This window comes from Trachypithecus francoisi, unplaced genomic scaffold (assembly GCF_009764315.1).
Source record: "Trachypithecus francoisi isolate TF-2019V2 unplaced genomic scaffold, Tfra_2.0 Lachesis_group11, whole genome shotgun sequence".
In the NCBI taxonomy this organism is placed as follows: domain Eukaryota; kingdom Metazoa; phylum Chordata; class Mammalia; order Primates; family Cercopithecidae; genus Trachypithecus; species Trachypithecus francoisi.
The window spans coordinates 84,567,505-84,579,910 of record NW_022681456.1 but is presented as its reverse complement, the minus strand read 5'-3'; the positions used below and the strand labels follow the sequence as shown (position 1 = coordinate 84,579,910).

The window sequence follows — 12,406 nt, the reverse complement described above, 5'->3', positions numbered from 1 at the left end:
AGAAAGTCTGGCTGATGGGACCAGCTCGTCTGGATTAACCTTCTAATCTTCTGTAGAGGAGGAAAACCAAGGTCTGGAGAAGAGATGCAACTCTGCTCAGAGTCTGCATGTCCCATCCCGCCCGGCACACGTGGGGCCTGAAGGCATGTCCACAGCCATCTCCCCCAGCTCCTTCTCCAAGGGGCTGCCCAGCCTCACGCCCTGCCCAAGTCCTGGGCCAGGAGAATCTCTCTGAGCCCAGGTACCCTTCCGGGCCTAAGCAGGCCCTACCCTCCCAACCCTCTGTTACCTCCTGCGATGGCTCTAGCCAGTTGCCCTGGTTGGGGGGCTGTGTCACAAGGGTGCCTGGGGTCCCTCAACCTGGCACCCATGCAGTATCCTCCTACCTGGCCTGCCTGAGTCCTCCCACACAACAAGCCGAGTCAGGGGCAGGGAGGGGGCCTCCACATTTTATTAGGGATACGGCAGAAGCAGAGGCAGGAAGCAGAGCAGCCGCATTTTAAACAACAGATAAATTAACCGCAGTGCGGGGCTGGGGGTTGGGCCAGACGATTCAATATATAAAAACAACAACAAAAAAGACAGACGAATAGACCCCAAAGGCATGGGGCAGGGGAGGGCAGCACCATCCAGACAGCAGGGAGGACCAGGACAGAGAGAGAAGGCAACTTGTCCCCCTGGCCCCCAAACTCCACAAGCACAGGGGCCTCCAGGAGGACCTTGCGAGGGCTTCGGGGCAGAGGAGCAGCCAGGTTGGGCAGAGATGGCACGGCTGGTGGGCAGGAAGCCCAGCACCACAAGATGGCTCAGCCTGAAGTAGGAGCTGGGGGGCTGCGACACAGTGGCCTTAAACCCCCAGTCCCTTCCAGGAAGAGCCTTACTCTGGGTGAGAGAAGGGACCAAGGGCGGGGTCTCTCCCTGAGCTGAGCATGGTCATCTCATCCGCAGTAGCAGTGGGTGGTAAGGTGTGCCAGGGACTCCCTTTTCACCTTCTTATCCACCTGCCTCCTTGGTCCCTTCAGGGAGGGCCCTGGCTCCAGGGGCATGAAGAGAGCAGATCCAGTCTGTGGTCCCCAAATCCAGCGGGGCCGTGGTGTGGCGCAGCCCCTCAGCCCTGACTCCCACAGGAGGACAGCGAGTCGTAGAGCGAGTCACTGAGAGACTCCGAGGTCTCCAGCCCTGGGGGGCCCCCGCTGGCCACTCTGCCTTCCTCAGCCATGTCCGAAGTGCTGGGGGTGCGGCTACCCCCAAAAGCTGGGCCCTGGGGCATAGGGGATGGGCGGCTGGACTCCTGGCTTCGCTTCCGGTCCACGGGCAGGGCCTGGGAAAGGAGGGGCAGCTCAGGAGGAAGCTCCTCTCCACCTTTCGGCCCAGCCTCAGAGGCACTGAGCTCTGAGGGGTGTCTGTGCACCCAATGGGGAGCTGCTCCAGAGGGGGCCCCCCAAGGTGGAGTGTACTTCAGAGGAAGCAGGCTGGAGGTACAACTGAGAACAGTCCTACAAGGTTCTGGGGAGAAACCCTTTCCCCACGAGAGGAGTGCAACGAGGGTGGGGGGAGGGCCGCTCACAGGGCATCCCGGCAGTCCTCCTCCCAGAGGGTGCAGCACTGAGACTGTGCGATATACAGGCCATACCTCACTGGAGAAACTGGTCTCCCCACATCACTCCCTCCTGCTCCCGAGTCCTTTCCCTTTCCCCTGCTGCAATTCTCACCATGGGGGTCCTGGGCAGCCCCTCCAATTGTCGGGGTGGGCACATGAAAGGATCCGAGGAGCTGCCAGCTGCCCTAGTATTGGGGAAGGTCCAGTTCTTGGCCAGCTGGACAGGAGGGGTGGGGCCTGGGTCTTCACAGGGATCTGTCCAGGAACAAAGGGAAGGTGGATGGAGCTGCCTGGCTCCCAGGGGCATCCCACCCTCCCACCTGGACACTCACCATCAGGACAGGTCTCATGGCCCCGGTGGCCCGGAGCAGCAGGTAGCAGTGCAGGGAAGGCTGGCATGCTGGGGTGCCGCCCGCTCACCAGCAGCTCCTCTATGCCTGGCACCTCCCGCTCCAGTGTGTGGGCGCGGCGGGGGACTTTGGTAAGGGGTGGGGGCCGAGCTGGGGGTACCCCGGGTGGGGGATCCAGCCGCGGTGGCTTGGTCTTAGGAAGATTCTTGCTGGGGGTCCCACTGCTACCATGGTCTGGGGGTGGGAAGGTCCCAATGCCACTGTCCAAGGTTCGAGTCAAAGAGCCACAGGCTGGGGAGGGGAAGGTCCATCAAGAGTGTGAGGCTGGGCTCAGTAGCCGGCCTGCCTCCACTTCCCGCCCAGCCCAGGCTCCACCCCTACTCCTCCTGGCCCAACAGACTCATTCCACAGCACCTGTCTACCATCCCCACCTGCCCTGGGCTTGGGGAAGGGGTGTAGGTGGGGCAAGTACCCTGAGGGCAGGGAAGAATTTGTTCCTGTGTAGCTCCAGTGCCCACCTGGTGCTTGGCACCAAGATGGCACAAAAAGCCTGGCACCTGCTGCGGGGACAGGAAGAACTAAAGTAGGAAGAAGTGGGTAGAGGGGTTGGGGGCAGGCCCATCCTTAGCCCCGACCCTGCTGACCTGTGAAGTGTGAGGTGGGCACTGGCTCGGCCAGGCTGTCCTCCGAGGGCATCTCTTCCCGCCTCCCTGGCTCACTGCTCGGCTGTGTGGGGTACAGGAGACCTCACAGTCCACTCCTCCCCACTCCACACCCCTCCCCATGCCTCTAAGGGGTGGGAATGTGGCTGTAAATGTATGGGAGTGTGAGGATTAGGGCCCCGGAGTATGGATCTGAGAGCCTCTGCAGACTGGGAAGCCCCTCTCCCCTCTCCAGTCTCCCCTTAGAGGCTGTGAGTGCATCTGGCACTCATGGTCTTGGGGAAGGGGAACCCTCTAGGGGGTAAGAGACCTGGCAGGGCCAGAGAGCCAGGCCCTCTATCCAGTCCCTGTCCCAACAACTTACCTTTCCAGGAGGTTTTCCGCAGCCCTGAAGAGGGCCCACCAGGCCATTCCGGGGTCCACAGGCTGGCCAAGGGCTCTTGGGGTCAGAAGACACTGGCTGGAAATCCCCATACTCAGGCTTGGGCTCCCGCCAGCTCTTGGGTGGCAGCTCCTTGCCATCCACCCTATGGGCAATAGCGCAGATGTAGGTGAGGGCAGCCTGGCCTACCCAGACATTCCAGCCTTGCATCCGCCAATGGTGCTGGGTTTAGGGAGGCACTTCCTGCCACCCACCCCTGGGGAAGGAGACATGTCGCTAGTGATTGCTCCCACCAACCCTTCTTGACACTGGCAACAGGAAAGGACCCTAGGGAACCCAAGAGGAACAGAGGGCAGGGGAGAAGATGGGGGAACTCCCCCAAAGTCATCCAGAGTCAAGCCTAGAGACTGCTTGATGCTGATTCCAGGTAGACTAGCAGACCCGGTCACATCCTGGTCCATGAACACACTCCACCTGCTCTAGCTGAACTTCTGAGCACACCTGCGGTCCAAACCACACCCCCTACCTGGGGCCCCATTCCTGCAGACTTTCTGCCTCATCTGGCCCAGACAGAACAACCCCAAGATGGGTGGGTCCCTTCTTTAAACCACAGCTCCTGTTGTGGCAGGTGTCAAAAGGCAAGATGGGAAGGACTCCCCTTGTCCCTTTCCTGAAGGAGACCTTTATCAGCCCATAGGTAGGCTCTAGCCTTCACTTTATCACATGCAGGCTGCCTCATCTGGTATGGAGACCATCCAGGAAGATGCGGACTGTTAACTCTTCTCAAATGAGAAGCCAGAAACGAGGCCAAGCCCCTGATCTTTCCTCCAGGCCAAGTCACTGACCCCCCAGCTGCTTTGGTGGCCTTCTATCCCTTTTGAACTCTGGAAAGCCCCAGCTCCCAGGAAAGGCAGGCCTAGTTCCAGACCCAGGTGTGCCCACAAAGGGAAAAGTGCCCCATGCCCAAGCACCTGTTGACTGATCCCAGGCCCTCACCTGTTTAGCAGCTGCTGCATGAAGGTGTCTGCACCTTGGTACATGCCAGCCAGTTGGCCCTGCACCTGCCCCAACCCTGTGCTAGGCCCTGGGGCTGGGCCACCAGGCCGTGGCCGGGCCCTGCTGCTTAGGTAGGCCTTCTCCTCTTCCAGTGCCCGACGCAGGTCTTCCGCCTTGGCCATCAGCTTGGAGATGTTGAGGCTCTCGGCCTCCAGCTTCCGGGATTCCATCTTGACTTCCCTCCTGAGTGGGGAGCCCCCGCCAGCCCCCTCCTTGCTCTTGGTGGCCTCCGTGCGGCGGTTCAGCGCTGGCAGCTTGCTCTTCTTAAGGCCAAACCAGCTGGCAATGCTGCTGGTGTTGCGGTGCTTGACCTCGGCACCAGGGGCTCGCTCCTGGCCCTGGAGCCGCAGCACATTCTCCTCGATGCCCTTCATCACCTTCTCCTCGATGGCCGAGTGTGGGGCCAGCCCCTCAGGGCCCTGGATTGGGTCAGTGGGGCCAGGTACTAGGGGTGTGGGCTGGGCCGTGGTACTACCACAGTCTGCCCAGGGAGGGCCCTTCCCTTTGTCAGGTTTGGGGGACTCCTTGGTGACTGGGGGAGCCCCAGGTCGAGGCACCACCTTGGTGGGTGACTTGGAAGGGAGCTTGGTGGGGCTGCTGTGAGGGCTTTTATTGGGCTTGCCCAGGCTTGGGGCTGAGGTTGGCACTTTGGCAGGGGTACGGGGTACCTGGGGGCACAGGGCCCCTGCCAGCCGGCTCTTGGCCAGCTCCACTTTGGTGAGGCAGCTCCTTGGTGAGACAGGCTCCAGGTCCACCCTGGCCCCCATGGAGTGAGAGGAGTAGACTCGGGCCCCGGGATCCCCCATGAGTCCGGGTTCCTGCTGCTTCAGGCTGTTCATGCCCAAGGCCACTGCCCCCCGTATCCCTCCCTTAGCTTCTAGCTGCTCTGGTGGCCTGTGGATGGGAGGCACCATGTCTCCAGCACTCTCCCCTGACTTCCCTGGTCCCCGGGTCTTTTCGGTGCCAGGCCTGGCTGGCACCCCATTCTTCTCTGGGCCCAGGGCCCCCTCAGGGCCTGTCTTCAGCTTCCCCAGGGCCGCCAGTCTGTCCCGCAGAGGTGTGCTGCCAGGATCCCCAGGTCGCCGCCCTGACCCCTGGCTGGGCTTCTTGGATGAGTTGCCTGCAGTCCTGCGGCCAGGATGGGGAGACTCCGAGCCTGCCTTGTCCAAACTCTTCTCCTGGGGGCTCCCATAGGGGTACGATTCTGGGAGGCAAGGGCTGGGGGGGACTCCAGGGCTTCTGAGGACCTCAGGGGCCTGTGGTACCTCCAGAGTTAGCTGTGGGTAGGTGGGCACCTGCAGTGGGGATGGAGGTGGCTCCGGGGAAGGCCCCCTAAAGGTGCTCCTAGAAAGGTCCAGGATGTTCTCATAGCAGGGAGACACCACTGGGCCTGGGGACAGCGTGGTGGACAAGGCTGACTGCGGGGGTCTGAGCTGTGCGGAGTCTGGGGTTGTGTAGCAGGGTGAAGGGCTGGTGGGCAGGCCTTGTGCCCCCTCTGGGGACAGCTCTCCTCCACCCAGACCCCTTCGGGCCAACAGTGGGGAGGGGCTGCCATCTGAGCCACTGTTCCGACAGGGGATTCGCGAGTTCCGGGGGAGCTGGGGACTGAGCTGTGGGCCTCCTGGGCTGGGGCTCTTCTCCGAGGCTGGAGGCAGCTTTAGAAACTTGAGACCCCTAGCTGGAGAGGGCAGAAGTGGTCCCTGGGCTTCCCCAGGAGAAGGGGGACCAATTTGGAGCTTGCTTTTCACCTGAGATGAGGAATGAGGGTGGCCAGGCCGAGAGCCCAGTGGGGCATCCCCAGCACCCATGAACATGCTAAGGAAGGGGAGGGGCCCCTGGCCCTCTGAGGTAGCACCAAAGCCTGGCCTGTGGGCCTCTGGGGTACCCCCACCCCAAGCTGACTTGGGAAGGCCTTTGGACTTGGACAGCTGTGGGGGCCCCTGGTCTGGGGAGGATGGCTGCCCAGGAGGACCTGGGTGGTCCCCATTGAGCGGGCCTGCAGCCCCGGCCAGGAAGGCCTGTAGGTAAGACTCAGTGTCCTCAAGGAGCTGGCCCAGGTTCAACTGTCTGTGGGCCAGGGCACCAAGCAGGGTGTCAGGGCTGGGTGCCTCACTGGGGTCACCTGCCTCATCAGAAGAGGAGGAGGAGCTGCTGCCTGGGGCACAGTTTGGGCCAGAGCTGGTGCCCTGGGTCTGAGGAGGTCCCCTGCTAGGACCCCAGGGCTGCCCAGTACCCTCTGCCCCTCCCGGGCCCCCCAAGAGGCGCTCCCAGTGCAGCAGGCCTCCCAGGTTGCCAGGGCCTAGCAGCAGGCAGGGCGCCCAGGGCGAGGGTTCAGGCTGAGGTGGGCCACACAGCTCGCCGTTGATGGGCTCTGGGGAGCCAGGCCCCTGGCCTGGAGGCCGCCAGGGGGCGGCAGGTGAGCAGAGAAGCAAGGGGTCAGTCTCTTCCAGGGCTCTCAGCACCTCCAGAATCTGGGCCTTCTTCCGAAGGAACGGGGATAGGGCATCCAGCGCTGGGGGTGGGGCGGCTGGGGGGCCTGGGCCTCCTGGCCTCAGCTGCTGCTCCCAACATACCTTAGGGGAGAGATGACGGCATGAGGAGGAGACCACACACAGCCGGGAACCAGTTCCAGGCCCAGGTCCTGGGCTGGCATAACAGGGAATGCCAGGAACAGAGCTGGCCTGGTTGTGTCTGTGTCCCCAAAAGGAATTCACAGCAACTGGGATATGATGGTTCCGCTTCCTCAAGGGTTGCTGAGCCCTGGTTACCCCAGTTCTTCTTCCTGGCACACTTGGGGTTGGGTAGGCAGCCTACATTCTTTTCTTGGTTGTCCCAGCTCTTACTCCCCACAGCCGTTTGAATCAGCAGGGCTGACCACCTACAACTCTGACCTCTGTGTGTGCCAGGGGAGGCAGGCCTGTCCATTTCTCAGGCCCAGAAAGAACACAGACTCCAGAAGGGAGTGTGATGTGGCCAAGTCCTAAGTCAGTCACTATAGGCAAACCGAGCCCTCCTCAGGGAACACAGCTGACCCCGCTGACCTCATCCCCAGCAGAAAGGGGCTGGGGGTGACGCCATGCAAAGCCTTCCCTGCTGTCTCCTAGCCCTTTCTTGGGTGTAGCATAGTGTGGTATAGTGGGCAACCCATAGGCTCTGCAGTCAGCTGGTGTAGGCTCAAGTTCCAGTTCTACCTATCGATAGGGGCTTCAAGTTATTTGAGCGCTAAGCTGCTTCATTGTGTCATCTGTAAAATGGGATAATTATTATGTTAACCTCACTAAAGAAGACAAATGAGATCCAGGGTGTTCTACACAGTGCCTGGCATGCAATAAGAGTTCAGTAAGTGTTAACCATGCCTCTTAATGCATTACTCATGCATTTGTTCACAAGGCCAGTGGCTAGGGTTAGGGATCTGCTTTTCTTGGCACTGGGCTGATAGCAGAGGGCTCACACTTCCAGCCTGGACAAACGTTTGAACACTGGGAAACAGCCCTTCCCCGGGGATTTGCTAGGAAACATCAGTGAAGGACTGACTGATGCGCCTCTAGCCAGTGGGGCCACGGACCACGGACCACAGTACCTAGCCCTCCTACCTCTCTCTGCCCAGCACAGTGCCCCAGAGGCAGCGGGGTGGCCGGTCCCTCAGTGGAGCTGAGGGAGGGGGAGGCTGGTGGCTCTGATGGCGGCTGGAGTGGAGTGAGTGGGATCTGCAGAGGGAGAGGCAGAGTTAGCACAGTAGCTGTCTGGCCCCAGCTCCCTACTCCCTCGAAAAGCCAGGCCTTCCCCTCTGAGTCCGCTCCTTCATGGAGGACTCCCAGACTCAGCCCCAAATGCAGCTCTTCCTGCTGCCCCACCCACTGGTAAGAGAAGCCTCAGGAGACCACAGAACAGGCAGATCTAGGGTCTCAGAGTGAGACTGGTCAGAGGGCTTTGGAGAAACATGAATGTCCTGGGCTCAGAGGGCCACGGCAGGTCTAACTCAGGGTCCCTTTCTCAGCTCTAGGCCTGCTTTACTTTTCTGTGGGGCTTCCTCTCCTCTCACAAAGAGAGTTACCGCAAAGGTCTCTTCCTGTTCTGACTACCTGGGATCTGAGGATCATAGGGACAGCTGAGATAAATGGTCTTTGATGATCTTAGAAAAGAGATGGCAGGGAGTTATAATATTTCTGTCTTCCCTACCTGGTCTCATGTGGAACATCTACTCTGAGGACTGAAAAGGCAGGATTTAATCATGGGCACTTCTCTCTCAGTCCCTGAGAATGCAATTTCCTTCTCCTGGGCATCTTGTGGCTAGATATAAGTCAGCTTTAACTCCTCCCTCTCCCTCATTCTTCACAGCCTTTAAACCCTGTCTCTGCAGCACCCCTCAGGCCCCCCTGCCCCACAACCTATGGCCAACTGCAGCAGCGCCTCCAACCCAGTTCTTCCTGACTCTGGCCTGCACTGTTCAGCATCTCAATCAGTCTCCTTGACCTGGTTTGGTGGTCTTTTAATCTCCTGTGCACAAGACAACCTAAAGCATCTTTTTTTTTTTTTTCTTTAAACTCTTAACAATGAGATGTTTTTTTTTTTTTTTTTGAGACAGGGTTTTGCCTCTGTCACTCAAGCTGGAATGCAGTGGCACGACTATAGCTCACTGCAGCCTAGATCCCCTGGCTCAAGCAATCCTCCTGCCTCAGCCTCCTGAGTAGCTAGGACTACAGGCACATGTCACCATGCCTGGCTAATTAAAAAAAAATTTTTTTTTTTTTTTTGTACAGATGGTGTCTTGCTACATTGCCTAGGCTGGCCTTGAACTCCTAGGCCCAAGTCATTCTCCCGCTTCAGCCTCCCAAAATGTTGGGATTATAGGCATGAGCTACCTACCTTGCTTGGCCTCTTTTTCTAAAGCATTTTTGTACTCAAAAGCCTCCTATGCCTGCCCACTGCCCATGGAAACAAGTGTGAACTCCTCTGCAGGCATTCCGGGCCTGGCTGGCCAGCTCTTCCCATGCCACCGTCTCCACCTTGCTCTCTCCCTCACCGTCCCTTCACACGTCCTTTGCTCCAGCCAAGCTGCAGTTTGCTGCCCTCTGTGCTTCTCTGCCCTGGGATCTTTGCTCATACTATTCTTTCCACAGGGAATCCCTCCTTCCCAGTCCCCATTCCACTCTTAAAATCTCCCATCCGGCCGGACCTTAACGACTCACGCCTGTAATCCCAACACTTTGGAAGGCCGAGGCAGGTGGGTCACCTGAGGTCAGGAGTTCGAGACCAGCCTGACCAACATGGAGAAACCCCGTATCTACTAAAAATACAAAATTAGCTGGATGTGGTGGCACATGCTTATAATCCCAGCTACTCAGGAGGCTGAGGCAGGAGAATTGCTTGAACTGGGAGGCGGAGGTTGAGATGAGCCGAGATTGTGCCATTGCACTCCAGCCTGGGCAACAAGAATGAAACTCTGTCTCAAAAAAAATCTCCCATCCATCCATTAAGGCCCAGTTTCAATGTCATTTCCATCCTTCTCTGATGGCCTCCCCTCACTGTCCCCTGGGTTCTTTGACAGCACTGTCACACTTTGCCTTGTGGCATGGCGTCTATACCTCCCTGAGCTCCCAACCAGGCTCCTGGGGTCCTGTTGGCCTGCAGAGGCCTCGGCCTTTAGACATGGCTTCGTGATGCAGTCCGATTGCATGTGTCGTCAAAGGCACTGCTCACGGTAAGAGCTTAATTGGCATTTGTGCGAAGGAGCTTCCACCCTAGCAAAGCACAACTGGGAATCCCATTATAAACAGCTGCCACTAGCTATCTACTGTGGGCCAAGCGCAACATATCATCTCATTGAATCTTCATGTCAACTGCAATATGGGTATTTTTATCCGTAAAGAAAAAACTCTAGTCTGTAAAGCTTAGTAATTTGCCCCAGGTCACACAGCTAAGAAGGAACTAAGTTAGGGATTCAACCCATGTTTATCCAAGGCCAAGCTTCGTGCTCGTTCTATTATGTCATGTGACCTCGGGGGAAGATAAATCTATTGGCCCAAACCCCATGAGGTTCCAGAATTCATTTAGGTAAAAAGTAAATGATTTAAGGACACTCAACCCCTCTGTTATCAGCAGTCATTGAGAAGAGTGTGCTGGGGTGGGCTGATTTGGTGTGGTTGGGCCTCTGGGGATTCCAGGGTGAACCCTGCCACAGCGACAGATCTAGGGCAAGGAGAACTGCAGAGTCACTGCTGTGGACCCTGACCCAGCTCTGTGCCAACCTGGCGAGACGGGGGCTCCAGAGTGGCCATGGTGACAAGGGGCCTCCTCTGCAAGGGCCAGGCTTCCAGTGAGTGGAGAGGCTAACTGCTCAGGGGCTGGGGGCCAAGAGCTGCCTACTTTGCATCAGACAGACACAAACATGTCCAAGCCCCTCCCCAATACACACACACACACACGCACACAGAAAAGTGCTTCTATTCTTATCAAAGTGAGGGGAAGGGGCTGGCTAACTTCAGAAACAATCTGCTGCTCACCTCAAGCATCTGGAGCTGCTCCTGATCCTCCCACCCCCATGTCTCACCCCGTCCTTGGGGGTTCCTCACACAGTAACCTCAAGCAACACCTTAAATCAGCCCAGGAGTCACTCTCAATAGCCTCCTGCTTCTCCTGGGGGAAGGCAGGTGTCAGGGCTCCCAGCAGAGGTTGTGAACAGTTATCAGACCCAAAATGTCCTTCCTGACCTCTCCGTGACACCACACCCTAGGCTGCCTTACACCCAGCCCTACCCCTGCACCCGGCCAAGAAGAGGCTGTGTCAGTGGCCAAAGAGGCCTCTTGGACGCTTGAAATAATTGCATCTGCAGACTCCACCCATCTCCCCACACGAGGCAGGAGCAAGTGCAAAGCTCTGTCAATAAGAAGGGATACCCTCCCGCTGGTGGGGAGCACTGGGAGGAGGGAACAGCCAAATCCAGGGAACTTGGGCAGTTTCCATACCCCCAGAATGGAAGGGGGACAGCTGATGGCCTGCTTCCCTAGGTGCATGTGAGAAGAGAGTGATGGGGCCGATGGAGCTGAGGAGGCAGGAGGCAGTGCGATGGGAGTGAAAGGAGCACAGGTGCCTACCTGAGGGAGTGAGCCTGTTGTGAGCTGAAGTTTCTGCTGAAACAGGGCACTCAGCATCTGGTTCTGCCGTTCCAGGTCAAACACCCTCTTCTTCAGCTTGATGCACTCTTCTCGCAGGTCCTGCCACCCACCCCAGGAGGTGCAGAAAGAAGAGGAGAGGACGGTGGGAGAGTGTCACAATGCTCTTCATCAGAGTAGCGGCATGCACGGATGCTGTCTGAAAGGCCCCAGGACCCTTCTGGGCACACCCTTCCGCTGCAACCTCCTTCTATGAGGAATCTGAGTCTGCTGATGTTGGTAGCTATAGCATCTTCTAGAGATGGTAAATTCTCTAAAGTTTATCACCCCTGGTGGGAGGTAAATCCTATTCTCTTATGTTACTTTTCTCATCCTTGGAATCGACCCCCCGACTCTTTTTGAGACGGAGCCTCGCTCTGTCACCAGGCTGGAGTGCAGTGATGCAATCTCAGCTCATTGCAACCTCCACATCCCGGGCTCAAGTGATTCTCCTGCCTCCGCCTTCCTAGTAGCTGGGACTACAGGCACACGCCACCATGCCCAGTTAATTTTGTATTTTTAGTAGAGATGAGGTTTCACTATGTTGGCCAGGCTGGTCTTGATCTCTTGACCTCGTGATCTGCCCACCTCAGTCTCCCAAAGTGCTGGGATTACAGGTGTGAGCCACTACGCCTGGCCCTCTGCCTCTTAGAAACCACACATCAAAAAAGGGCCTATATAAGACAGAGTAAGGCCTTGGAGTCAAAGTGGCCTTGATGTCAAGAAGTTATCCACCATATGTTAGTAAATATTCAGATGCCATTTAGGCTGACAACATCAACACTGCTTTAAGGGCTATCACAACCTGGAAAAGACAGCTGGGGACAGGGTAAGGGAAGGAGTCACGCTCAAATCAGTGACCATTGCTCAGAGACCTGGCCTTACCTAGTCCCACCCCTGCCTCTAGGCAGAACAGTATGGACCTGCCCAAGGTGGAAAGATGGGGAATCACCGGAGGGCAACAGCCCATCTCCTCCAAGCCCTTAGTCTCCAGGAAGGGCCTCGTCTGCTGTGCCCAGGGCTTCTCCCCAGGGTGTCTGGGCTTGCGGGTGAATGTCTCCTGTGGCTACTCACCTTCTGGTTCAGCAATGCCTGCACCACGTGGTTGGCAACCTGGGGACAGAAAGCCCCGAGGCAGAGCCATCAGCTGACCCCAGCTTCTGCCAGGAGCAGATGAGCCACGTCCCCCCAGTCCCATTGCAGAC

The 12,406-nt window shown here is 58.0% G+C and overlaps 1 protein-coding gene across 5 annotated transcripts in view; it reads right to left on the bottom strand.

The window, feature by feature from the left end:
• Positions 1-429: 429 nt before the first annotated feature.
• NCKAP5L (NCK associated protein 5 like) overlaps positions 430-12,406 on the bottom strand; it is a 39,774-nt gene continuing 27,797 nt past the window's right edge. For 4 of the 5 annotated variants that reach the window (XM_033222145.1, XM_033222146.1, XM_033222147.1 and 1 more), the window contains exons 5-13: positions 12,276-12,314; positions 11,145-11,264; positions 7,644-7,757; positions 3,991-6,623; positions 2,977-3,139; positions 2,595-2,676; positions 1,933-2,241; positions 1,713-1,855; positions 430-1,321 (exon numbers count right to left, since the gene is read on the bottom strand). In XM_033222145.1, the coding sequence (XP_033078036.1) occupies positions 1,109-1,321; positions 1,713-1,855; positions 1,933-2,241; positions 2,595-2,676; positions 2,977-3,139; positions 3,991-6,623; positions 7,644-7,757; positions 11,145-11,264; positions 12,276-12,314 (3,816 nt within the window). In that variant the 3' untranslated portion in view covers positions 430-1,108. The remainder of the gene's footprint in view (positions 1,322-1,712; positions 1,856-1,932; positions 2,242-2,594; positions 2,677-2,976; positions 3,140-3,990; positions 6,624-7,643; positions 7,758-11,144; positions 11,265-12,275; positions 12,315-12,406) is intronic. The other variant, XM_033222150.1, reaches the window with a different exon arrangement.